Consider the following 27,870-nt stretch of genomic DNA (forward strand, 5'->3'; position numbering starts at 1 on the left):
ACAGCAGAGATTTTACAGCTTTAAATTCAATACTCACCTTGCTGCCTGGCCCTGTTGAAAACCTTGATGTCTTTGAGCTGCACCCCAATGCCAGTCCTCAGAGACACAGAGTCTGTGGCGTTGTCCTTGCTGCCTCTCTTTATGGAGCCATTAGCATGCGTCCTGGTTCAAAGCAGACAGAACAAAATAATGAAACTGATTGTGAAGCTTGCAGGTGAGAAAAATATAAATATATATTAATATAAAGACTGTGGGTAAAGGTGTGTGTGTGTGGGGGGGGTAATATCTGACCTGTCACTCCAGTAAATATAGCTCTCAAACACAGACACAGAGAACATGTCCATGTTGTTGTTGGCCAGCACCACTTCCCTGTTCTCTCCAGTCTCCAGGTTGATGCGTTCAATCTTATCCGTCCTGGCGTCACACCAGTACAGCAGACTCTCCTGCATGCACACATTCAAGTGTAATGGTTGAGATAATGCTGTGATGCAATGTCCACTGTCTGCACTGTAACAAAGTGATCTGAATGCAAGAACGGGCTGGTACACTTCACCTCATAGTCAATGGAGATGCCGTTGGGCCAGCTGATACTGACATTGACCAGGACAGCCCTCTGAGTGCCGTCCAGACGGGACCTCTCAATACGTGGGTACTGGCCCCACTCGGTCCAGAACAGGTAGCTGCACACACACGCAAACACAGCACAGAGATGACTTCCTTACTCATTAATAATCTGAGAGATTACAGAAGCAGGAGCTAAAGACAGCTACAGTGGTAAGTGGAGCTAGAGCCAGCGTTGTTTCCTCTCACCCTTTCTCGGGATGGACGGTGATGGCACGAGGCTTGTCCAGGCCCTGGGAGATCACCACATAGCGGAAGGAGCCGTTCAGTCTGGCCACCTCAATCACATCGAAGCCTTGGTCCGTCCAGTAGATGTTTCCTGTAGAGCACAGAGGACAAACAGTGATGCTCTGGAGGATCTTGAGCATGTGCTGCTTGTGTAGCGAAGCGCATATTTATCCTGTCTGACCTCCGTTTCTGACAAGTGAAGTGTCATTATGAGTGGCCTTTTTCACAGTTCAGGTGTCAGGTGCTTTGTTTTTTCTTTTCTATGTCTGTTCTTTGTGTTTTTCCAGCTTTCTCAATTAGCACAATAGTTTCCCCTATTGTGTGGAATCTTCCTTCCTCCTGTGTGGTAACACAGACTAACAGTCTGTGCAAGGATGATAAATGACAGCAAAAGGCAACACAGTATGATTGATACTGTTTGACTTGCACCATTTTGGTCATGCACACTGTTTTCTTTACATGTCTGAGGTGTTGCTCACCTGCTATCCAGTCGACAGCGATGCCTTCCACCCTGCCGATGCCATTAGTGACCACGTCCTCTCGCCACGTCTGGTCTCTCTTGGCCCTGCTAATGGTGCTCAGGCCCATATCCACCCAGTAGATTGTGTCATTGTCTGTGAAAATGAGCAAAACACAGATTATAAATCCAGGTTATTTTATATTAATTAGCTCTGTTTTAATGTTTATTCTATGTCTTTTTCATGTGAAGCACTTGGTGCATGTGATTTCTTTGTTGTAAAGCCTGATGAACTGCATTTCAAAAATGACAAAATGCAAAAGTTTATCGTTATTATTATTACAGCTGTTTTCATATCTTATACAGTAACACATACTAAATGCAGTGATAAATTACGCTTCACGCTGGGGTAATTCTTCCCTATCTAGCATTTGAAAATAAAAAACATATGTTGTAAACAGGCTTACCAGCATGGAAATCAATGCCCACAGCCAGGGATGTGCCTGACACTGGTACCAGGGCGTCAGACTTGTCTGATGGGTCCAAAGGAATACCACGTATGCCTTCATGCACAGAGTACAGCAGGAAAGAGCCAACACCTACAGTGAAAAAAACACCTGTTTTGAGCCCAAAGTTTGTGTTGCATCACACATTCATTATATTCGTCAAATTCATCTGAATCACAAATGCACTGTGTAAGTGTATGAATCCATCGTACCCTCACAAGACTGTTGCCCTGTCCGCAGGCTGTATCCTGCAGTGCACATGCAGGCTCTGGTGGTCGGGGAGGTGGGGAGACACAGCTGGGAACAGTCTCCATTGTTATTACTGCAGAGATTGGTGCCTGGGAACACAAAAGCATGAGAACAAATATACAAAACAAATCAAAGAGGAGTTACAGAGACATAAACAGATGTGCTTTGGCATAGATAAACAGGCTACACGCAGCAGGCAAAACAGACCTTCGATGAGACAAGGACATCTTTTCCTCACTTGATTTTTTCATCTTTTGCTAAGTGATTTCAAGAAAACAAATGTTGCATAGGCTCAGAAAAAGTTGGTGTGTGCACCTCTCTGCACAGTTTCATTGTAGATTTTCATGTGCATCATAGGGGACGTGCTGTTCCTCAGGACTTTCCAGCTGCCACCGTCCTTCTTGTCGCAGGTTCCTATCTGATCGGTTCCTTGGTCCGCCCACCACAGCTTCTCTCCTAAAGGACAACACACAACAGGATGCTCAACACACTCTCCACTAGAACCAGACCAGAACACTAGAAGAACCATTAACGCAGAGCAACATTGGAAGGCACAAGCATCATGGCGGACCTCTCTCTACTTCACTGGCTAAAGTTAACATTTTCTGGAGACCTACCCATGATGGCCAGAGCAGTGGCCTTGGTCAGCTTGCCCTTTGCCCCCTCAAGCACTTCCAGTCCAGAGCCGTCCAGCTTACAGCGGTTGATGGTGCTGTTTCCTGAGCTGATCCAGTATAGCTGCTCAGTGTCAAAGTCAATGGAGAGACCTGGAAAACACAGATTTTTCCATGTAATGACCTGCCCTGTCACTTGGGTGTGCTGTCTCTCACGCAGTCACACAAAGAGGGACAGTACGTCACTCACCCACAGGGCCTTTCTGGTTGGTGAAGAGGACGCTGCGGTTGCTGCCATCTGTGTTGGCCATGTTGATGGTGTCCCCATCTGTCCAATAGAGTTTCCTGAAGGAGACAAAAAAGGCATTACAAACTCATGATTTGAAGGAATCAATTAGCCGTCCTGAGCTTCCTTACGCACTGAAGCCAATCCACCTCACATCTGAATCCTCTCTTCTCATCTTGAACTGAATTGACTTGAATGAACTGCAAACAGCTCTCGAGCGACAGTCTTTCATTCATTGCTCTTGGAGATTTTCCTGATCATGTCGTGTTTTTATGACTCTTGGTGTTAGTTAAAGAATTTGTGTTGGTTGATTGTTGTCTGTCTGCCTTTATATTTGTTAACATGTGGCTGGTTTTGTGGTTACATGTTAGATCTTACTAAATGTTTTCCCTCTTGAAAAACAGACTGCCTGGTTACATAAATTGGCAACAGTAATTGGCAATAGTAATTGTAACAGTAACAACAAAACACTGGTGAATCTGTGGAGCATTTGGTCCCTAAATCATATCAAGCTGTGTGCGACTTTAACACAAACGTTTTGTTTTTTTAATGCAATATGCGAGGCCCAATCAAGTTCAACAGATGCTGAAAAAATGACTGCTGTCCCGCCATTCCATCACTGACACGCTCATTCTCCCATAACACACACACTCCCATAAACACCTTTCTTTTGCCTCCAAGTTAGTTGTTTCTCAAACTTGTCAATGTCCTCACTGAACACCCGTGGAGTATACAGGACAATGTGATCATCAGTCACTGTGTTTAGACTGCCTGTAGTCTATGTTTAAAGGGTATCCATCGTCTGCCCCCATCACCCACTTCCTGTTAAATCCTACCACATCCACCACACCCTTCATTTGTTTGTTAAAATGCCTTTAAATAAAGTTTCTGGTGCATTTAAACGCCCACATTCTCGTGTTTTTGCGCATACACACACACATATGTGAGTCTGAGCTTGTCCCTCCTCGACTCTTTTTGTCCCCACCCACTCCTGGACGTATTCTGGGTAGTGTGTTTGTGTGCCAGAAAGAGGAGACAGTGCCGGCATATGCATCCAGCATCTGCTTCCCATTTTCCCCCATGCCAACAATGCTCAGATCGGAAACATTCCTCCACTTAAGTAGGCTGTCTTTGAAAGGGAGGAAGGAGTACACAAAAAAACACAAAGGAGGCAGAGACATTTCTTAAGAAAATATCCTCTCTTCATCCACCTCAAATACTCAAAAGCACACATATTCCTGCAGGACAAAACTAAATATATAAATACAGATGGTATCTCTCTGCTCTGCTGGTACGAGGAGAGGCTGAGGTCAGGCACTGTTTGGGGGAGTTGAGGGGGAATGAGGGGAGGAGAGGGAAGACGGGGGGGGTGGATATTTGCTGAACAAGACAGAAGGGGACAGGATGTAAGATAAACACTGGAACAGAAATAGCGGCAGAAAGCGACAGAGACACTGGCTGTAAATAATTCATAGATAGCTTCTGCACTGAGATAGACTTTCTTTCAAAATAGAACTGGAGCAAGATAGAGAAAGAGAGCGACAGGCGGAGAAAGATGACATGAGGTGAGAAAAACTGGAACAACTTCCTGAGTGAAGAAACAGTCAGAGGTCAGCTACCATCTATACCACAGTACTCCGCCTGTTATTGCTGACTGCAAACAGAGGGGAGCCTGACAGCCGGACACTGCTGATGATTGTGTGTGTGTGTGTGCACATCTGTGTGTACGTGTGTGTTGTAGGTTAAAAGTGAAATCAGGAGGGTGTCTGAGAGCAATTTCTGAAAGACTCATTTTGACAAAGTGTGACAGCTTTAGAGTGTGTGTGTGTGTGTGTCTGTTTGTGTGTTTGTGTGTGTGTGTGTGTGTGTGTGTGTGTGTGTGTGTGTGTGTGTGTGTGTGTGTGTGGGCGACCAACCCCAATATTGGATGCAGCACCAGACAGTGTGGTTTGTCCAGGCCTTGGATGACAGCATTTTTAAAGGAGCCATCAAGTCTGGCAACATTTATCTGCTTCTTATTGGCATCATAACTGGTCCAGAATAGGTTTCTGGACACCCAGTCCACCGCCAGGCCGTGAGCGTTGGGCAGATCTGATGAAAGAGAAACACACAGAACCATTAGTCGACCATCTCAGTCATGTTGAAAAATAAGTAAAAATAATCAGACGTGCCTTTTACATCATTGTCCAACTCAGAACCTAGAGAGAAAGGGGGGAGAACTGCAACAAAAAACATTTCAACTGACCCATTGTTAAGCCCCTACACCCCTGCTGGTGTTGCGCCTGTCAAGCTTTCCATGGTAGCACATCAGTTTAACACAACTGTCGCTAGCAGTTTCATCAGCTGTAGCTAGCTAGCTAATTAACTCCAACTGAACCATGTAAAAGGGTATTAAATGCACTTGATAATTGCACATCATGATATCATGCTAAAAGACTGAGGCTAAAGCTTCATGTGCCAGGCAAAAAGACACCACCCTCCAAACTCTTTGGGTGCACAGTATTGCCATTACTTGGGCTTCATGCAGATCACTTCGGTAAGTTAGTTGCAGTTGCTAAGCTATGATTGGATAATTGGTCTTTGGAGGAGGGGTTTACCAAACAGTCAACAATGGTGTGTCTTTGCAAAATAAGACAATTTGTACTCTATGAATATATTAAGGGCTATTTTTCTGGCTTTGTCAAGGCTTCTTTGAATAAAAAAAAATGATTTAAAGAGTGAACAAAATGCGAGGATTGACAGGAAATCTGAAAATGGATAAATGGTAAATTATACCTTCATTGTTTAATACACAACTGTGGGGGATAATCAGTTGAAATCAGTTCCATTTCTTCTTGTTTTTTTCATTCACTTTCTATTGTTATATATTCTGCAGTAACCTCACCACAAGAGGACATTTTTTACTGCAAACTGCAACTGTGTCTTCTTGGGGCAGGAAACCCAACTTTTAGAAGCTTATGGACATAATATCTTTCATAAGTGAAAGGTGTTTAAACTAATCTGCCTGTTTGAATTGAATTGAAAATCTGTTTCTTTTTCAGAAAAATGTGTACAAACTGAAAACAATGCTCCTTGAGTTTGGTGTGTATTCTACTGTGTTGTCTCCTCCTTACCAGCAGAGACCACAGTCTCAACTCCAGTGCCATTAATGAAAGCTCTCTTGATGGTCTGGGTGCGGACGTCTGACCAGTAGATACGGTGCTCCAGAGCGTCGTAGTCCACCACAGTCACGTTGTCGATGTCAGGCACAGTGAAGGAGATGATGTAGTTGTAGTAGGGGTTGTCGATGTCCACTCCTCTGATCTCGATCTGACGAGCATACAGCAGGAACTGACGAGACTCTGCAAGGTAGGGAACATGTTGACATGCATCCATCAGTAATTCTCCAAAGCTTTGGTATTCAATGGGAGCAATCAGGAGTTAAATGCAGCTTCAAGTCAAAAGTCAAATGCCTGAGTGCACACTAATGCCAGAGTTGTGGGGATAGGTGGCTGCAGCAAGGATGGGTGCATCTGCACATTATTCCTGCCACTTGAACAAACACTTAATCCAACTGCATCTTTGACTCTAATGATTGTGTCTGGCTGGCTAACTCAATAGCACTGTGACAGCCAGAGTGAATTCAATCAGGGCAGATACATTACAACTGCATTAGTCTGAACAGTCCTATCATCATTTAACTGTGTGCAGCTTAAATGATGGACAGGAAGAGAGGGAAGAGGAAAGAGAGAGGGGGAGAGTAATGACTATGTCGGGGCATATCGGCCTGGCCAGAGTAGGTGGTGGATGTGGAGGGTTGTGGCTGACGCCTGCATCAGACAGAATGGGGCTCTCCATTCCATTACCCCTGAAGATAATAGAAAGTGCTGCCCTGAATACTAAACTCACACACTGAATAAACAGACCCGCTCTCACTTTTCACGGACAGACACTTCAATGCGCTCCAAAGCTGTCACAGCAGTAGCACCTCAAAGTGAAAAAAGTTTAGATTGTTTAATCCTCTCTCTCTCTCTCTCTCTCTCTCTCTCACACACACACACACACACACACACAAACGGAAATAAACGATTCTGCAAGGATGGAGATTACACTGTGGCATTCAGCGACAATGTTGCCAAGACAAGCAGAGGGGAAAATGTCTTCTGGCTGAAAGGGGAATCAAAGAGTGTGTTTCTACTGCAATTATGTACGTGTGTTCACGCTTACCATAGCAAGTGCGTTTGTCAGGGCCCAGCTTCATGAGGTGAGGGCAGGCACACGAGAATGTCTGATTGTAGTTGATGAGACATAGATGAGAGCAGGGCTCCTTGCCGTCTTTAGCAGCACATGGGTTAGGGGCTAGGGAGAGGAACAATAATTCAAAATGTATACTTGAATGTCTCATAAAACAGCTTGTTTAATACCTCTCTGTTTTCACAATGTTCACAACAGTCGTCACTCCCAGAATGAATATACTAGCTGTAAAGGAACAAACGAGTTCTGCAGCTTTGCTGAGCTTAAATTTGAAGACTGCAGTTCTACTGTTCTCACCCTGCGGCTGTCTGGATGGATGGCAGACCTGAAGGTCAAAAGGTTGTGTGTTGGTTCTCTCGACCACGGTGACATTGCTTCCTGTCCACTTGTTTGCCTTAGCCAGCGTGTTGGTCCTCCAGTCCGTCCAGTAAACCTCTCCGCCGTACATAGTGACGGCGAAGGGATGTGACAGATACTCATGCCCCCTCAGAACCTCAATCAGTCCAGAACCATCATACTTGGCTGAGTAAATAGCATCAGACCTGTGTATAACACAATTATTTCAATGAAAGCCTGGCTAGGAATGAAAGGTACAGTATGTGCATCAATAAGGTGTTTGCATGAGTGTGTTTGTGTTCATGTCTGTGCCCTTGTTTTTTTTTTTCTTTTTACCGGGCATCAATCCAGAGGATGCGGCGCTCTAGATAATCCACAGTGAGTCCGTTTGGCCAGCCTCCATTGCCAGTTTCCTTATGGATGGTCTTCCTGCCTTCTCCACTCATGGATGCAGCTTCAATCCTGGGCAAACTGGCATCCCAGTCTGTCCAGAAGAGGATCCTGCAGCAGCATCATGCAACAACATGGACATGCATTTATCAAAACATTAAGTCACCAGCCATGTGATTACTAAAATATTTACCTTTTAAACAACACTGTAATTTATTGTAAATGTGTTTTTTTTTATATCAGCAGGAGGTGCAGTAAACAGTGTAGAAGTTACCCATCCCGGGGATCCAGGGCAATAGCTCGAGGGTGCTCCACCTCCCCAGCCAGCAACGTGGTCCTCATGGTTCCGTCCAACTTGGCCACCTCTATCTGATCCAGGTTGCTTTCCACCCAGTAAATGTTTCCTGCTATCCAGTCCACTGCCAAGCCCTCAGGGGTAGCCAGCCCATACTGGATGACCACATCGAAGCTGGTCAGAGCTACAAGGACAGATAAAAAATGGCAGGAAAAATGGTGAATATCTTGTTTTGTTTTGTATGTATTTCAAACTACCTGAGCATTACTTGAAGATACGTCATCTTACCCTTTCCATTTTCTAATGAGGACTACAATGGAAATTATATTTAAACTTCATTGTGTTTTAATCCTCCTCAGTTCCAACTGGATATCAATACCTTTGTTTGTTTGTAAAATCCATCTATCTAACTATATAACAAAGTGTTTGTTTTGTTTAAAACTGTTTGAGAAATCTGATCTAATCATATTTCTTCTAACTACTCAATAAAATAAACATTCCTCTGGGGTGCTTAAGTTTCTTAATGAATTCACACAGTATTTCAATATGTACGGATAAAGGCTTCGAAGGCTGGGATTTGCTGATGGCAACATTTCAGATTGTACAGCAACCCAAAGCAGTGATCCGCTTTGCCTCAGTATTTACAAATTATGTAAATGTGATCAAGCCATTTGGATTCAAAGCTAGCATTGCATCACAAACTGTAATTCCTTTAATCAAATGGTTAGATGCTATGTTGGGGAGAAAACACATGACAGTATGATAAATGACAACATAAATAAACACAGTAGTGGAACAGCAGGGGGTGTAATACTACAATTACAGAGAGGGCCAGAAAGAAAATAAATATATGATGTCTTGCAGGGATATAGAGACATTTTCCAGCCTCTTTCTATCCCTTTCATTTTCCCATAGGTTCCTAAAAAGAGGGACATGTCTAATTGTTGGAGATCATTATCCTGTCTGGAGCAAAGAAAACACACACTTAATGGCTGTGCCTAGCAAACGTGGCACACAACGACCACATGCACAGCCACATACATGCAATTAAGTTGCAACTTTTACACATGATTTGCTCATTATTGCTGCTGCAGAGATGAGAGGGCCTTGTTTGTCATGCGCACTGGTCATGATTATCTGATCTGGCCTTTTTGAAACCACATCTGAGCCACAGTAACAGCACCAACAGTGCAGCTTTACGCGCTGCAATTTTACATGTTTGACTGGATATTCTTGCCTGCCAGGCAGTGTCACAAACATTTGAGCACGACAAAATCGCCATCATTAAAACTTTAATAAGTACATATGGTTTACTTCAAAGGAACTACAAAATATTTCCACAGGGTGCAGTACCGTATTTAGAGATTCAAATTTTATGATCCAGTGAAACCAGTGAAATCTCTCTTATCCAGTGAAACCTTAATACAATAACTTGCTCTCGACACTTAATCTGTCTTAATTTTAAACAGAAAGCCCCTTTTATTGTAAATTCCATTCTCCAAATGTGTATTTTGACTTTATCTGATGGTGTTGTCTTAATCATGAAAGTAAATGTAAAGAAAATCTTCTGATGTGTGCTTATGTGATCTCTATCTCCTGATGAAGACCATGAGATGTGGTCTCATGGTCTTCATCATCAGTTTTATGGCAAAATATAAATCATCTGTATGAACTGTGTATTTAATCCTACATAAGACAAACATAGCAAATGGTCCAAGAAGCCTTTTAAGCATATTGATTGTGTTATAAAGGCTCACCTCCATTTTCAGACAGCTTCCCACGGTAAATCTTGTCCTCCACCACGTCAGTCCAATAGAGGGCGCTCTGGCTGAGATGGAAGTCCAGGGCAATGGTATTCCTCAGGCCTGGTACCAACACACTGTACTCTCCTTTATTCAGATTAATGTGGCGGATCTCATGGCGGTTCGAGAAAATGATAAAGGGTTGGAAAGGATCTGTGGACATGAGCAGGAGAGGTCAGCGGCCATCGTTAAAACAGTTAAAAGGGTTAAAACCCTTCGCTGGGTCACCGTTGACTATTACTCAAAATACTGCAGAGCAGCTCTGCTCCGCAGTGTGGAAAGCATCACAGCCATGTTCTACTGCAGTGTGTGACTTGTCCAATGAAAAAGGGGCTGTGTTGAAAGTGGCTCTAATCCTTGGTAATTAAAACACAGTGTAAATAAGACAGGAGTTATCTGTAGCTAACAGGCATCCAGACAGGCACTAGGATGAATGACGGGGTGCTGGTGGCTAGTTTCTAAGACCTGGCACTGACGACCACAATCATAAATTCATGTTTCCTCATTGGCTAGTTGCTGCAGGCAGAGAATTATATTCTTTATGTGGATAATAAAATTCGAAGCTGGTTTAATGTGACTAAGCGGTTTCTGTTTTTTTTCTCACCTTGCCCTCTCCCTGACTCTAACAAAAAGCATATCTGTTCCTCACTTTATTATTTAATATTTCAGATTCTTTCCTTTCATAAAAAAATAATGACAGAAACTAATACCCAGGTCTTTTTATGTTTTCTTAGTGAACCTTTTCCCTCATCATATACTTGTGTGAACAGCATTTAAGCTCTTCCTCTTCTCTGTCTCCAGTGCTCTGTCTGTTGTCCAAAGGAGTATCACATTTTGGCACAGTGAGTCTCCTCTAACCACACAGTTTCCTGCTTGGGCGGCCTCTCCTTTGCTTGATCCCAAACCCACACCACACTTTTTGATTCTGCAGTCTTGAACCCTGACAAAGCCCAGAACACATTCACTTCTCTAGCTTCCTCCCTCACAGTACAGCTCGCATTAATTGATCCTTTAAATTCTTCACCAGTGTCTTTTGACTTCCCCTTCCCCTCTTCCCCCGACTTGTACCGTTTCAGTCCCTTACCCGTGCTCTTGCAGTTCTCCATGTCAGGCTCCAGTTCCCAGCCCTCATAACAGGAACATTTCACACTGAACTTGTCCTGTTCGCAGCGCTGACTGCACTTAAGGTGTTTGGCACAGAAGCTCTGGATCTGACAGGTCTTGTTGTCGGGCCCTAACTCCATGCCCAGTGGACAGGAACAGATCACCCCCTCGCCAGGGGCCACTGTGCAGTTATGGCTGCAGTCGCCATTGTCCAGTGAGCACAGGTCTATAAAATGGAGAAAATCAGAGGAGGACTGACACAAGGGATAGCTACACAGCACTGTTATTAAACCACTGAAGCCTTGATTTAAGATGCAGGGTTTTGCGTGCTGTTATGGCGTTCCCTGTACTGAAACACAGCCTGGGTGCTGCTGTCTCTTACCACAGAGTTTCTCATCAGAGCCATCTGGGCAGTCATCAGTGCCATCGCAAAGTTTCTCTGCAGGCAGGCAGATGGTGGAGTCGTTGGCGCAGACATGGTGAGAGAGTTTACACACCAGCGCTTCACAGTTGTCTTCGTCTGAGTTGTCCTCACAGTCACTGTCTCCGTCGCACACCCAGGCTTTGCTGATACAGCGTGCTGTGGACAGAGGGCGGGGTTAAAAAGAATCACCTAAACTGACTTTGTGTACTTCACATGTTTCTTAATTTGGAGTGTCCTCACCAGAGTCCCTGCAGCCAAACTTGACAGCTGGGTCGCACATGTGAGTGACACCTTCGCAGTTCTTCTCATCGCTCAGGTCCATGCAGTCCGTGTCCCCGTCGCAGCGCCAACGCAAGGGGATGCACAGGCCGTCCATTCGGCACTGAAACTCATCAGTATGACAACCTCCAGGGGGACGCGTGGCTGTGGAGGGAGAGACACATCATGAGAGTCTGAAAAGACACTGTCTTCGATCCTTGCCTGCGTTAATCAAATCAGGACACACAGCCTTGAGCAGAGACAATGTGCACCATCAAAAGACTGTGAAAACAAAAACTAACGAGCTGTCCGTTAGAACTGTGGATGGCAACAAGTCTTAGCAACAGCAAAGACTAAACAGATTCAAGAATGCATTTTTTGTGGGTCATTGTTTTAGTCATAAACAGCAGCTGCTAGTGAGTCATTTCTGTTATTGTTCCAAGGTTGCTCTTAACAGAAGCATAATAACTAATAGATGATTATAAATAGGTATACATACATCACATCCTGCTGTTATTTAAAAGAGCGCAGTCATTAAATCACTCACACTAAACGGCTAGTGAGAGTTATGAGGTGTCAGTGGTGGTACCCATTAGACTGGTGCCAGGAACCTATTACATCCAGTGCCTTAAATGTAAATGTAAGCTGTGATTTTAATGCCTAGTGTACTTCGGGAGTAAATGACAACACAGCCCAGAGATGCAATCATCCACGCATGATAATAAAGACCACCTGTTTGTGAATAGTGGCCTTTCACATCAGCTTTAGCTTTAAATGTTGACTCGTTACTAAAAGTTCTTCTTCTTGGTGAGTAGGGGCCATGTTTTCTTGAACAAAGATGCGATACTTGCATCACATGCAGGTTCTTTAGGTATTTTCATGTCTAGGTGTGCATAGCTAGTGTGGTAGTGTGTTTATAGATTTCACAGACATTCGCCAGTTATCTCAGCTGTCTTCATTACAGGGTAGAGCATCCTCCTGCAGGTGTGCTGTATGAACAAGGGTGGGAAATCAACACCAAGGCAAAACAAGCCAGTACTATGAGAGTAAGTGTGAGCTGACAACATGACTGCAGAGTCTCAGTATTAAAACATGGGGATTGTCCATCCCCAGCACGTTTTAGGAACCATGTCTCATTCTGTATTGATATAAGCATAGTTCTCAAGCATGGTAGTGTAATTTATTTGTTAAAAATGTTAAAAACCTGATCTGTAGATTAAGACACTCACCCTGATTGGTGCAGTTTGCATGGGTCTCGTCACTGTAGTCCCCACAGTCATTATCCCCATCACAGGTCCAGTAATCTGGGATGCAGCGGCCGCTGTTGCACTTGAACTGAGCACTGGAGCAGGAGTGACTACAGCCTGCCTCATCACTGTTGTCCCCACAGTCGTTATCTGAAAAACAAACACAGTCAAACAACACCCACTCTCGCGCACTATGAGGCGCCCACTGCCTCAAAGGGAAAAATATATATATACATAAATATACAGAAAGCAATTGCTTTTCTTTTTTTCACAATTATCACAGTTGCAGTGGAAACCATGGAATGCAAATGAAACAGATTATGACAGAAGAGAAAGTAAATAATGACAGAAACTGCATAGATCAGACCATGCACCATGAGGGAATGTACCGAGGGCTGATACATTGAGCTTGGCAGAAGAGCATCATAAGCACTTTTATACCCATGCTGATGTAAAAGAGCAACCTGATTCCTAATCTTTAGCACTTTTTACAGCAGTTAATTTCACAGTCATCAGGGAGAGAAAACCTATTCTGTGCTTAAACTACTTTCTTCATTCAACCTGGCATTCCTATTATATATATAGCTAATTAAATTGAGCTTAATTCATTTGATTGCAAACACAACAACTGCACTTTTAGTTTCCCATATATTTTGTTGACTGAACAATCCGTTTGCAATATATTGAATGTATTTACCTTCGTAAAACCTGTCTGCAGTAAATGAATGGCAGCAGTATTGGCCTCAGCTTGTGGCCATGTTCAATTAGCAGAAAAGCAGCCCTAACTGTTTCTGAGCCAGCTCAGCTTAACCTAGAACTAAGCTAGCGTCATGGCTGTTGTGGTGCATGTTGATCTATGCACTAACCGGTCAGGTTTGGACAATTCAACTCATCAGAGCCGTCCCCACAATCCTTTTCTGAAAGACAGAACCAACGGAAGACAGCAGAGTGGGCGAACAGCACAACATGGAACAACAAAACCAACAATACAGAACAAAAGACAAGAGAGAAAAACGTAAAAACACGCAAACATACAAGGTGACAAATAGAAGAGTGTATGCCAGTATGAGGAAAGTGGCAAAACATGCACGGCACGCTGTGACAAAGGAAAGAGAGGAGTTGCCACTGTAAACAGGCACACAGGAGAAAGAGAGGAGAGAATGAGGAACAGACACTAACCATTATCGCAGCGCCAGTTTATGTTGATGCAGCGTCCGTTGTTGCAGGTAAACTGGGTGAGGGGGAAACATGTGGGGTAGGCTGTGGACAGAACTACAATTAAGACATGCAGCTGCGTATACTTCCTAAAAAAAAAAGTATCAAAATGACCTGCACAAACAGCTATAAATCACCAGACAGCTATACTGTGAGAGTTAATTGACCAACCACAGGAGGCGGGTTCATCTGACCGGTCACCGCAGTCATCGTCCAGGTCACATGTCCAGGAAATAGGGATGCAGCGCCCACTGGCACATGAGTACTGATTCGGTGGGCAGGTACGAGCTAAAAGATAACACAGTGTCGAGATCATGTCATGTGGTGAACAACAGCAACAGCAGCAAAAAAAAAAAAAAAAACTGTCAGTTGGCATGCTTGTTTGTGTACCTGAGCAGGTGGTGTTGGATTCGTCCTCATCGTTCCCGCAGTCATTGTCGCCGTCACAAAGCCAACGCAGAGGGATGCAGCGGTTGTTCTTGCATTTAAATCTGTCTGTGGGGCAAGTGTGCTGGTCTGCAGAGAAGAAAGGACGTATTGAAGGGCAAGAAGCAAATGAGAAGCCATGTGGGGGAGAGGCACACGGGGAATGGCGAGGTGGAGGAGAGGAGGGATGTGAGGTGCAAATGAGTGAAAGACAGAGCAGATATTTCAGCTTATTTTGTTAGCTCAGTTTAGTATTTTCTTTTTGGACGGGCTTTTATTTTGTCTGGGATGGGAACATGTCTGCACTACAACCACAGACAGACAGACAAGCAGACTGAGAGCTTTTCCAGATCCACAGACATTGCTACATTCCTCCTTGCGCGTGCACACACACACACACACACACACACACACACACACACACACACACACTCTCTCTCACATATCATGTACTCACATATACACAAAATTAGTACGTATAAACACATGCTCACTAGATTCAGAGTCTGCTCTCTCATTTCATTCTGGCATAACCAAACTGTCAAACTCAGACTGCTGTAGCTCATCTGACTCAGTACCAGCAGGAGGGGTAGCTGTTTTGAAACCCTGTCAGATGCAGTGTGTGTGTGTGTGTGTGTGTGTGTGTGTGTGTGTGTGTGTGTGTGTGTGTGTGTGTGCGTGCAGTAACTCACGGCACAGCTCAGGGGCCTCGTCACTGTTGTCCAGACAGTCGTTGTCTCCGTCACACTTCCAGCGCTCCTGGATGCAGCGGTTGTTCTTGCAAGCAAACTCTCCAGACTGGCACTGAGGAGGGGGTACGTAAGAGGGGTTGGCTGTGGAAGGGGTTGAGGGAAAGAGGAACAAAAGGAATGTGAAAAAGAGGTAATCAACAATGTGAAGAAAAAAACACAAGACACCGTTTTGTATTACCAAATTTTGCAACAGAAGGAAAACAGACTGAATTTGTGGAAAAGAGTAATTAAAAGAAAAGTAGAAACCCATCAGTCAAAATCCACCTCACACACACCAGACTGATGATGAGCTGATTAGTAACTGCATGAAAAATCAGACATACATGTCGTATGTCTGGGCAAAATAACAGGAACACCTTGATTATTCTAGGCTTCAATAACACAGTATTTTTTGTACTGCTGCTTCTGTTACTGTGGCCGCCTCCTGTCTGTTTGAACATTTGTTCAAATGATTTCATCAAGCAGTTCCAACGAAACACACAGTCACACATCTTGGCTCATCTTGTCCAACATACCGGAAATAAAACCTCGTCCTGTTTGAATGCCGTGCCTCACCCACACACGCACATACAAAACATTCAGGTTTGAACTCACCTTTGCAGCTGGTGTTGTCAGCTGGGTCCAGTATTTGGTCTTCTGCGCAGGCACACTGCCGGCCTCCCGGTATGGCCAGACACAGACTGCTGCAGCCGCCATTGTACACACGACAGGCATTAGAGCCTGTAGACGAACAAACACGAAAGTGCAGATATCTAAGGGTTAATGCAAACACAAACATCTGGAACAACATGGATGGCTGGATGGACAGGAGAATAATCTGTTTGTGATGTGTGTCCAAGCACCTTGCTGCTGCTGAGCGTCGTACATGCGGATTTCAAAGATGGGCGGTCTCTCGTTGCGCAGCAGAGTGGCAGCGCCAGTGGTGGTGTCCAGCTTGTAAATGCTGCCACTACGGTACTCGTTCCAGAACAAGAAGTGTTTATAGTGGCACAGACCAAAGGCGTGATTCAGTTCCTGACCCTCGTACACCGTCTGGTGATGTGGGAAATGCAACAAGATGGTAAAGTCAGCGTACAGACTAAAGCACTGTTTGGAAAAAACACATTCATATTAATTCAGGGTGCATTTGAATTAACTAGAAATCTAAAAGGCATATATACCAGCACTAGCTTCAGTTAAGGCCATTCAAACCTAATGAATGTAAAAGCAACAGCGATACAAAAAAGCACATCATAAATCTATGTGGCCCTAAAATATCCTTTTCACTGGTATTCAGAATATGTAAATATTTGAGATTCATTCATTTTATATCAAACCATAACATTGCAGTTTCTGGATTATACATTTTAAATGCTAATAACAACATCATATAACCAAATTATGGACAACACACAGGCCAGTAAAAACAAAATATCATCAATTTAGCCACCATGAGTGAGCAGGATTAAAAGGGCTCAAGCCAACACACTATGGAGTGCAATGTGATGAGCCCACCCACCAATTTTCCATTGCTTTACACTCATTCCTTAGCTCACTCACAGCTTGCCCTTCAGAATAGCCTCCTGCCTCTATTCCTGTGAACTCACTGCAGTAAAGTAACCCTGACGATGGCGAGCGAGTGCTGACCTTGCGCTCGGAGCTGTTGAGGTAGACCATCTCGATGCGGTCGTAGTAGGCATCCACCCAGTAGAGGATACCCTGTGGGATATCCAGGCTCAGACCGTTAGGCCACAGCACTGTTTTGCTGGTTAGGAACACATTTCTGTTGGAGCCGTCCATCCATGCTCGCTCAATTTTGCCTCGCTTGCTCTCCTTAGGGTCCTCCTCCCAGTCTGTCCAGTACATCCACCTGAGGAAGCAGCAAGGGAACTGTCATGGGTGCACACATTGAATAAAATGTGATAGCCAGACAGAACAATGAGAACATTTGTTGGGGCATCTTGAAGAATCTCTTGGCATTAACAGAGGCAATGACATTTTATCTGGCTGCCCTAAAGCACACAACACTCATTAGAGCATCCAGCGAGGCAGCTCCACAGTGCTTCTCTGTTGATCTGCCCACAGGCAACCCAGGTACTTTAGGACCTGTCAATCTTCTCCACTGATTCAGCCTCAGCCTGTGAGCAGCTGGCTGTCGACAACATTGTGCGAAATCAGACACAATCCCCTTGCTGGAAAATGACTGACATTAGCATTAACATTTCATATTCCCTTCTCCATTCCTCTCTGCAAATTTCTCCTCCTCCTCCCTCTTCTCTCTGAGCCTGATTGATTACAGGCATTAGTGGAGGCGAGTGCCTTTCCCCCGGGAAGTGTGTGGAAACGCATCATCCCATCACTAGAAATCCAACGAGTGTGTGCACGTGTATGAGCGTGCGTTTCTCATGAGAGAGCCCAGGAGGTCATATCAGTAAGAATTTAATAAAAGATTTAATTAATAGTTTGTAATAAGTGTAATCATGATAACGGTCAACGGCATTGATAGAAAACGGCATTGATAGAAAATGACATAAGGCTGTCTGCGCAGAACTGTGAAGAGACACGGGCAAGAGACAGTGGAAAAAAACACAACACACAAGTGGTGAGTAATAAAACCAATACACAGCTCAGACATAAGAGGTTCTGTAAGAGAGTTTACTGAGAGGTGAGTGTCAGAGCAGCTGAGCCAGCTGACCAGAAGTAAAGACCACCCATCATTAACTCTTACTGTACGTTGGCTAACCACAAATAAGCACACACTGACATGCTGTGTACTGCATTTAACAGACACCTCAATGTCGGCACAATCTTAACTACTGCCTAAACCTCAAACTGGGCTGTGTAAATCTTAGCCTGGATCCTGCTCAATGATCTTTATCCCTTCTCTCTGGAACAAAAACATCAAACTCCATCACTCCCTCTATCTCTTTGTCCCCCTCACCCATGTAGAGGATCCACTACAATGGCACGAGGGTGAGTCATTTTTCCCTCAATGAGCGTTTTGCGGGTCTGCGAAGCCTTTTCCAGCCGGGCCACGCTGATGGTTTTCTTGGGCCCGTCATCTGTCCAGTACAAGTTATCAGCCATCCAGTCCACAGCTATGCCCTCTACTGTGTGGATTCCTGGGACAGACACATACTGTTGGTGAGAAGCCTGTTGCTACAGCAAACACAAACACATGACTAACTGCAAAGTTTAAATCAAGTGCAAATCAAAATTTACATTCTTTATACTTTCAGATTTAAATCTTGATTTAACATTAAACTGCCTACTGATGCATACAGTGGATTGAGGAAACAATGTCTGTCAATTAGATGCATTTTAGACTGAAATTGTGAAATAATCTTAATCACCTATGATTGTTTATCATCCCTTGCAAACCTGTGTGAAAACCCTCCTTTTATACCCACACTTGCAATTTCAATGTGTGTTTTGAATTTGTCTAACCTCAATGTCACCTTAAACATTTGATATAATGTGCACAAATTTATTATGAGACAATCTAAAGAAGACAGGTTTAGAAGGGAGATGTACAACCACATGCTGGCAAATGATTTCAGAAATCATCACAAGCCCAAAATCATATTGACCCATGCTTTAGCCCTTTAATTTTTCATCTATATGCTGTAGCATCATGTTTGTTCCTTAAATTAGCTGTCATTACCCTACCTTCCTTCACAATGGTATCCCTCTCTGTTCCATCAATCTTCTGTCGCCCGATGATGTAGCTGGTGGCGTCGGCAAAGTAAATGAACTCGCTCTCAGCATGAAAGTCCAGAGCTCTGGGGTTCATCAGATTCTCTATGGGAATCATGTACTCATCTGGCACCTTGGCATTCATGTCCATGCCCCTGATGACCCCTGGGCGACCTTTGCCATAGACCAGGAAGAGCTCGTGTTCAGGTTCTGCAGCAGAACAAGAAAGGACAAAGACTGTAGCTTAGACCTGATTTTATACACAGATAATTCAACAGGGGCACTTAGCACTGAACTCCTTTCACCTGCCCACATCCTGGTCTTTAACGATTTCCGTTGACAAAGAATCAGAAAATTAGATGCAGACTCATGACTGCTTTTTTTTGTAATGTGTATTGATCAAACAAGCAAATAATGTGCAAGATCAGCAAAAGCCCTAAATGAAAATTAAGTGTTTTTCAAAGGGAGAGGAGGATGGATTGCATCTAATTAAAACAACTGTGTCATTTTCAAGGACAGTTTTTTTCTCAGGAGGCAGATCAATATAATGCTATTATTGGTGGATAGAATATTAAAACACTTCTCAGAACAAGCTGAATCAGCCTGACAGCTTTATGGAGGAGGTCAGTGGAGAGCTAGATAGACTAAGTTATGGTATTGCTCAGCTACTTTGTTCATAGCTCTTTCCAAATCTGCAGCCCAGGGGAGAACCGCATCCCTGAGCCAACCTTGGCTGCCCTTGGCTTTAGGTCAGCTGAATCACTGCGGCACCCAAGTTAATATGTACAGTTATGCTGGGAGCACGCACACATCAGTTCTGGATGTGCTGAATCTATGTTAAAGTGCAGTGGTTCCTGATCCTTTCTGTCAGACGTACCCACAGCCCTATCAGATCAGATCAAGGACCCCCTCATTGACACCATTCCAAATGCGCACATTTGGAATGATTTTAAAATGGATTTTATTAAATACTTCAAAATATACAAAAGTAGATATTGTTACAATAAGGTTTTCATACAATTAAACTGTCAATGTTCAGGTCGGCTTGGTCAAGTCTGGCTTGCACTACGACCACATGGAGTCCAAACGCTGGATATTTCAACCGCTTATTCATTACTATTAGCTAGCATTAACTCTTTCAACAGTTTATTTATTAAGATCAATGTAACTATTTCAACAGTTTAACCAATACTTTTAGCTATTTCACCATTTATTCATTGCTTTTAGCTAGCTATTTCAACCATTTATCTATAATGTTTAACTAACCGTTAACTATTTTACCAGTTTATCCATTTGGCTAGTTTTAGCTAACTATTTAAACTGTTTAGGCCATAGTAGTAGTTGTAGTCTCTTTTACATCACCCACAGTTTTCTGAACAATCATTGTGAAGCTCAGCGACAGTGCCTGACTCCGCCAAACTCCTGGCTAATCCAAAGTGGGCAAAGAGGTGGAGCGAGGGTGGAGCTGAGGCAGCCAAATGAAGCCTGGTTGTGGAAACCTAGTGGCTAGCTGTCACTCAAAGCAACCATGCCCATAATTATGCAGAACTTCAAGCTGTGATATAATTTAAACAAGCGAGTTATATATACAGTTGTCGTGAATGGGGAAAATCAGCCATAGAGACCAAAACCAGTATTTTGTACCAGGCTATAAACATGTTTATTCCTGCTGTAAAGTTGGGTATTTTAATATGGGAGTCTATAAGGATTGACCCATTTTTGGAGCCAGCCTCAAGTGGCCATTTGAGGAACTGCAGGTTTTGGCTAACTATTTTAACCATTAATCCAGTGGGAAGGTTTGTCCCATTTATCCATTAATTTTAGGTTTTGAAGCATCAATGTTTTTTTTTAGTTAGCTATCAGTTTGAACCTTTTGTTTTTTATACTGTATAGTAGGCTACAATATAGCATAGGATTGTAATTTATGGTTTTTAGTTTGAATAGTTTGAATAGAATAGTTTGGTTGAAGACAAAACTGACAGACCTGCAGGACTGAGAGAAAAAGGTGTAATCAGAAAGCTGTCTGCTACTTCAGCACCACAGACAGCATCATAGATTTATCAATACACAGCACAAAGAGGCTACTGATGTTTCACAAGCACGGTCAGGGTCAAAGATTCTAACTTGCTCAGACCTCAGCCAGATAAAGGATCAATGACTCGACTAACATATTCACCTAAACAACCCCTCTGCCCCCTGCAAACGCTCTATTACTAGACAAGCAGGTCAACAAGTTTCTCTAAAAGAAGATGTTTCGATTTGCAGCCTAGTAGTTTTACGCACTTTTGCAGGATTTGCCATCACTGCCCAGACTGAATCCAGAGCGACAGCGGCAGGTACGGGTTTTGTGGCCGTTCCCCAGCAGACAAATGTCTGAGCAGCCTCCAGCCTTCCCAAACTGGTCCTCCTCACATGCATGGCTACGCACTGGACACCAAGAAGACAAAAAGTCACAAAACCAGAAGCGTCAGTACAATATTCAAGATATATTCATGACAGAGTGTGTGTGTGTGTGTGTGTGTGTGTAGTCTACCTGGAGGCTGGCGTCTCTGGTGGTAGACGTGCAGCGCTCCTCCCTTGTCCACCCTGGCCACCACTTGGTGGTCTGTGCTGTTGAAGCGGTTGACCTTGATCACGCTGGTTTTAGGCTGCATGTTAGCGTTGTCTGAGTTGGTGGCATACAGATAGTTTTCAAACACAGTCAGCCCGTACAGGTGCTCGATCTTAGAGACAGAAAGTGGGAAATGGACAGATGATGCAAGGGTTGAGGGAGGGAGTCAAAGAGAAGATGCACTTAATCCTTCTTTGAGTGAATATGTCTTTGTTTTATACAAACTTTACATGTAGTCTGGCTAAGAACATTCTTCCCTTCATGACCATAAAATAGATTAAGGCTTCCAAAATAATTACATATATTAGACCAGTGCAGTATTTCCTGAGATTATAAAGAGTTTTATACGCACTGATGAAGGCTGTGTAGCCAAAAACACAGCTGTTTTGTGTTTAAGTCTGAGCTGGTGGAAACTGGATGTGCAAACTGTAAATGATGCACACTCTTGCCTCACCTTTCAACAGCATCTTGTGTTTATGCAAAGTGAGCCTTTCCTCGGTTTATATGCACACAAGCAATAACACATGATGATGTGTCCTCATATAAACAAATATAGCAGATGCAACAATGCCACCTGCCATTCCAGTCCATTATTTTCTATATCTGGAGTCTATTATCGTGCTTATACCTAATAACAAGATAGGCTCTGTTTGAATCATCCTCCATGTTTTAAACATATTCTTTAGTCATTTTTCCAATGGCTAGTTTCATTTCACAAGTGACTGTTAACTGGTAATGTAGCATGAAGTAGAGGTATTCTTTTCCACAGGTACCTTTAATACACCATGTGCTGTGTTGTAGAACAGTGGTTACAATGTTTACTGTAGGTCTTTTTGGAGTGTGCTGATACACAATTTGAACAGCCACCTGACTTTCAGAAACTAGTATTTTCCGTGGCCATGGCACAAACTGGTATTAAAAAGTGATTAGGTGTCTCGCAGCTGTGACGGAGAGGAACCAGGAAAGCTTCCACTGCTCTCCATAGACGGAGTTCACAGAAAAACCAGGGTCTATCTAACAAAATCAGGAAGAAAAGCAATGCAAGACCTTTCGCGTCTGAGCAGACATAGGCCAGTGACTCAGTGTCCCATGAGGCCATGTCAGCAGCAGCATAGTGCAAAACCTGGGATGTCACTGTGGTCGATCACAGCAGGCTGTGTGGAGCTAACTGGGGCACAGAGAGGCACAGATAAAAAAGCTCACTATCATTGGCTGAAGGGAAATGCTCTGCTGAGGTGACACAGTGAATGAAACCTATTAGTATTAGACTGTAAGGAAACCTCACTGTGCCCTGTGTCGCCTTTATTCACACATCAGATCAAGGCTAGCAATGAGAAGAAAAAAAAACATATGTTGTGCTAATTTACTTCACAAAGTTCAGGTTCCAACTGGCTGAAACTACTCACAGCCAACATCAAACCTGAATTTGTCCAAATCTAATGAATTGAAGGGTCTGAATTAGCAGGCAGGTTCCGTGTATCTTGATTAGAACTTTGAAATCGGTCTACTTAGACTCAAAACAGTTTCCTATGCGGCTTTAAGAGGGCAACCCTTAATAAAAACATAACACACTTCCTCTTAACCTTTACCTGAAGGATGTGCATGCACTAATGCCCTGTCTCAAGTGCACACACAAAGCGAGAGATGGCTTTTTGGCGTGTGTGCGTGTGCCCTTGGGGTCAGTGAGTAAATGAAAGCCATTTCTTTCTCCACAGATCACAGTAAAAGCCATGGTAACACATTTAAGAGCCACTGTGCTTCATCAGGGCTGCAACATCAACAACAACCTCAGTACTAGACACTATTAATCAGCCGCTTAAATGAAAAGGCAAATCTCTCTGTTCATAACTCACCGGGCAAGAACACATTACAGGAGCACACAGGAGAAACATAAGGTGCATTATAGATATAGAGGGTACTCTAAAGCACACTGGAGTTTTTAGAGCATTATGTATAGCATTACACAAGGACAGCAAATTTCAGAGAGATAATCTTCCTGCTAATGGGAGATAATGGGAGTGCAGTGCGTCCAGTGCAGCTGTTCTCACCAGCAGGCCTTGGATGATGGTGTGCCGGTTCTTGCCTTCATAGTCCACCACCTCAATGTAGTCCAGATAGGCATCGGCCCAGTACACCAGCCTGCTGACGAGGTCCAGCGTGATGCCGTGGGGGAATACAATCTTACTGTCCACGAGCTTGGTTCGGTTCTGGCCATCCATGTCGCAGCGCTCCACCTTAGGGATCTGACCGTAGTCTGTGAAGAATACCTTCCTGCGGGGATAAAAGGATCAGGCCGGATTCAGGATAGATGGATGGGTAGATCAACTGAATTGGAAAATAGTTTAATTATCAGCCCATCTGGCTCTGTTCTAATTGATTCATTGCCCTTATTTCCTTCTCAGGGAGACAATAATTATTCAGCTTTTCAGTAGGCAAAATGAGAGAGATAGGAATCATTTCTGAGGGCAGGCAGCAAGCAAGATTAATTGTAAAAGTCATTCACAGAATAATGCTGAATTTTTGCTGAATAATTGTAGGTTTTGAACTGCTGGTGGGACTTGGATTTATACGCCAGCAGTATTCTAAAGAAACACATTTTCACTGTTAACAGGAATTGGAACCAAGCACAGCATGACGCAGTTTTTCACCACTGCCAAAAACAAAAATTGGGACTTACAGACCAATCTCCATGCTAACCTTTTTACCCAAGATCCTTGAAAGAAAGCTTATTGATGAACTCCGGAAGTTGGTTGAGCGTTATAAAATTGACAGACGTTTGGTAGTGAGACTGCTTTACTGAGAGTATTCTTATGTATGCAGTCAAAAGTGAATACTCTTCTCATTCTTCAAGATCTGATTGCTGTCCTTGACACCATCAATCTGCTATTTTACTCGACAGGTTGCATAACTGTGTTGGCATTTCTGTTACAGTTTTACAATTGTCTCAACAATTAAGTGTCCTCCTCAGCTCCCCTGCTGGATCTTCTTTTCATTGTGCATGCTTCCTCTGGGTCGCATGTTTAGCCTCTTTAAGCACGTGTCATATCACTGATATGCTGATGATACACAGGTCTATTTCTCTGATAAACCCAATGACTTCAACTGTCCTCCTTTCACAATTGCTTAGCTGACACCAATTTCCTCCACCTAAAACCTGACAAAACTGAAATTCTTTTCATTGACCCTGATAACTTTTCCTCACCAGTTGATCAGTTTATCTGTCCAGTTCACTCAAATATAAAATCTACTCCTAAGAATCTTAGCATCATCTTTTCTTTTTTTTTCCTTATTTGTTCAATTTTATTTTTCTGTGTCTGTGAAGCACTTCATAGCTAAAATAAAGTCTTACTTACTTCCCTGTTTCTAACTTCAAATAATCACAGTCCTTGTACGTGTTAGCAAGCAACATCTTTTTTGAAAAATGTGTTAAACTGAAAAACACATTCCGCAGAATGAGATGAGATTCACTGTGTCAACTAAACCTCACAAATCCTGTCACAGTGGAGTAAGTAAGTAGAGACACATTGATGCTTTTTGTCAATTTGACCTTATTTGGGGTGACTACTGCGCACAGTCAGTGTGCAATTTTTTAGAAAGATCTGTGGTCACTTATTCAACTGCACAACAAAGGATGATTTTTGCTGTTATTCTTTTTCTCCTCCTCTAATGATACAGCAGACCACTACAACAACAACAACAGTAAAAAACAGCTACAGTGAAGCCACTTGACCTGATTACTGGAAGAGCCAATTACAGCCGAGGAAACTCCATGTAGCTCCGCTTTTGCACATCTGCGCACACGCTCTCAAATTCAGGCTGTCAATTTTTTCCAAACACACAAGCGCTACCATACACACACATGCACAAATACAACATGCAGTACAGATATACACACACTTTCAGGAATTCGGTTGGAAAGTTTGGTCATAAACAAAAGAGCTGTAACAAAAACATGCTTTTACACTCAAAACCTATACAGTCAGCATACCACAGCGCAAACAGAACATCTGTACTCAATTACTCCGATGTCCAAACCTCACTTTAGACTTTTCCCCCATTCCTTCTCTGAGTTTTAAAGTTGGGCAACAACGACAGACGACAGAGGTCTGACTGCTGTTGCTCTCGTGGGACTATGAGCTTGGATGAAGCACTTAGAGCAGGATCTCGGCATAAGTGCATTCAGAAAACCAGCAGGCATATGGTAGCTGTCTTTGCATGCTTGTGTGTGTGTTTATGCATGAGGCAGAAAGCAAGAGATCAAACTGACCCCATGGTGGGGTCCAGGGCGATGCCTTTAGGGTTGTACAGCTCCTGGTCCAGGAGGGTGACACATGTCTGCCCGTCTTTGTCACACACGAAGATCCTGTCATCCACGTCATCCACAAAGTAGAAGTTTCCGGTAAGCCAGTCGATGGCCATCTGCTCCACATCTGGACAGAGAGAGGGCGGCGGGGTGAGGAAGGGGTGAGATGGGACACAGCAGGTACAAGAGGAGGCAAGAGGTGTTTTCAGTACTTGTATTTGTTCATTTTGACTGAAATTGAACTTGAGCGTGTGATGTTGTTGCACATACTTGCAGCAGATGGGTTTGAGGTTTGAGTCATAGTCATGTGATGAGGTAAATTAGTCAGCAATACTGTGTAGCAGCTACTTTAACAGCTCTCTCTTGCTCTACAACACTCACACACACACATACAGTCTAGATTTTCAGGTCTGGACTTGGGGCTGTTCTCATGACTGACGAACGCGATGACAGCCAACTCCAATTAGCACGTGTCTAGGTAATGCGTCTGTCATTCAAAGTCGCTCGGACAGACAGAATATGAGACACGCTGTTTGTTGCCTCAAGGAGGGTGATGTTCCCGTAGCTGTAGCTAAGCGACGATGGGCGTGTGGTTTCTGCTCAGTTTATTTTCCCGAGGCTCAGCTCATGGGGAAGACCAGTGCCCCACCCGTGGTTGAAGATCATACACCTACACATGGCATCACGCACACACTTTATGGAGCAGTTACAATCCAAAGAATTTCAACAGAAATTAGGCCAGAAAAAGGAAAAAAAAAGCTGGACTACCCCTGCTGTCCAAACTATTCTGAAAGTGGTGCAGGACCACATAGGGAGAATGTGACAGGAGAAAAATATTGAAAAAGAATAACATGAGACATTAATATACCCCTCTCTCTGGTTCCCTCATTCCCTCCTCTTCCTTCCTTTCCTCAAACACCAGCTCAGCCACACTGAGTCTGAGCCAAAGACAGAGACAGAAAGCTATTGTTAAAGCTGAAAGAGATGTGATATTAAAGGTCCAGAATGATCAATTGACTGTAATGAGTGGTGGAAAGTAACTCAAGTGCTCTACTTTTGATGGACTTGTACTTTACTTAAGCTTTTCCATTTTATACAACTTTGTCTTGTACACCAATATATAAATATAATATAGAAAGATAAAATACTGAACTTTTGACAGTTATAAAGAACATCATGCTTTGCTATACAAAATATCAAACTACACTCCAGCTGTCAGCATCATAACAAAGCAGAAATGCTAAAAAAAAAAAATATCCTTCAAAAATGAGAACACAATGCATAAGTTAGAGTAATCCAATAATATATGACATGACAGTGTCACTGGTAATTCTGCCTCCACAGTTTGGATTTCTTTTTATTGGTGCAATATACTTGCAATAGCAGAGATTTTTTCGGCCACTTCGGGAAGGCAGAAACAAGCTGGGAATATAACATTAACATACTACTGTACTACCCTTTAAATTTGGATGTTATTTCTGGCAGACAGTTGTTCAATTTTTGCATCCAGTGGACATGGACATGTTTGCTTTTCACTAAATCCTGAGGCAAATATTCAGCTTTCGCTGCTAAACGTTTCACTGTGTTCACTAGATAGCTCGTAGCAAACTTTGTCTGTCTGCCTTTTGGTGCTGGGCAGGTAGTGTGCAGTGGGTTTTTACAGGTTTTCTTCTAAAATTAGCTGGGTATCTGGTTAGTTAATCCCATAAAACAACAATGTTCACTGCAGAATTCTAGATGGAGACCTGTGTTGCACATGTTTCCCCACCTCCCCCTGCCTTTCTCTGTGTCTGTATCTCTCTCTCTGTGTCTGCTATCAAATAAAGGCTAAATGCCAA

General features: G+C 43.4%; 1 protein-coding gene across 1 annotated transcript in view; it reads right to left on the reverse strand.

Annotated features, from left to right (window-relative positions):
• Positions 1-27,870, reverse strand: part of LOC121616719 (low-density lipoprotein receptor-related protein 1-like) — a 90,654-nt gene that overhangs the window by 23,722 nt on the left and 39,062 nt on the right. Inside the window, exons 7-40 of the mRNA XM_041951555.1 lie at positions 25,997-26,159; positions 23,778-24,000; positions 21,652-21,841; positions 21,402-21,545; positions 19,092-19,328; positions 18,364-18,544; positions 17,070-17,292; positions 16,286-16,475; positions 16,038-16,163; positions 15,384-15,524; positions 14,656-14,781; positions 14,437-14,553; positions 14,230-14,310; positions 13,033-13,200; positions 11,786-11,968; positions 11,504-11,701; positions 11,102-11,347; positions 9,973-10,170; positions 8,195-8,399; positions 7,867-8,031; positions 7,492-7,736; positions 7,168-7,299; positions 6,075-6,302; positions 4,878-5,052; positions 2,926-3,020; positions 2,679-2,828; positions 2,377-2,517; positions 2,025-2,150; positions 1,774-1,905; positions 1,329-1,463; positions 811-940; positions 554-680; positions 292-443; positions 38-162 (exon numbers count right to left, since the gene is read on the reverse strand). Of these exons, the coding sequence (XP_041807489.1) occupies positions 38-162; positions 292-443; positions 554-680; positions 811-940; positions 1,329-1,463; positions 1,774-1,905; positions 2,025-2,150; positions 2,377-2,517; positions 2,679-2,828; positions 2,926-3,020; positions 4,878-5,052; positions 6,075-6,302; positions 7,168-7,299; positions 7,492-7,736; positions 7,867-8,031; positions 8,195-8,399; positions 9,973-10,170; positions 11,102-11,347; positions 11,504-11,701; positions 11,786-11,968; positions 13,033-13,200; positions 14,230-14,310; positions 14,437-14,553; positions 14,656-14,781; positions 15,384-15,524; positions 16,038-16,163; positions 16,286-16,475; positions 17,070-17,292; positions 18,364-18,544; positions 19,092-19,328; positions 21,402-21,545; positions 21,652-21,841; positions 23,778-24,000; positions 25,997-26,159 (5,598 nt within the window). The remainder of the gene's footprint in view (positions 1-37; positions 163-291; positions 444-553; positions 681-810; positions 941-1,328; positions 1,464-1,773; positions 1,906-2,024; positions 2,151-2,376; positions 2,518-2,678; positions 2,829-2,925; positions 3,021-4,877; positions 5,053-6,074; positions 6,303-7,167; positions 7,300-7,491; positions 7,737-7,866; positions 8,032-8,194; positions 8,400-9,972; positions 10,171-11,101; positions 11,348-11,503; positions 11,702-11,785; positions 11,969-13,032; positions 13,201-14,229; positions 14,311-14,436; positions 14,554-14,655; positions 14,782-15,383; positions 15,525-16,037; positions 16,164-16,285; positions 16,476-17,069; positions 17,293-18,363; positions 18,545-19,091; positions 19,329-21,401; positions 21,546-21,651; positions 21,842-23,777; positions 24,001-25,996; positions 26,160-27,870) is intronic.

The sequence above is a fragment of the Chelmon rostratus genome, chromosome 2, assembly GCF_017976325.1.
Source record: "Chelmon rostratus isolate fCheRos1 chromosome 2, fCheRos1.pri, whole genome shotgun sequence".
NCBI classification, from domain to species: domain Eukaryota; kingdom Metazoa; phylum Chordata; class Actinopteri; order Chaetodontiformes; family Chaetodontidae; genus Chelmon; species Chelmon rostratus.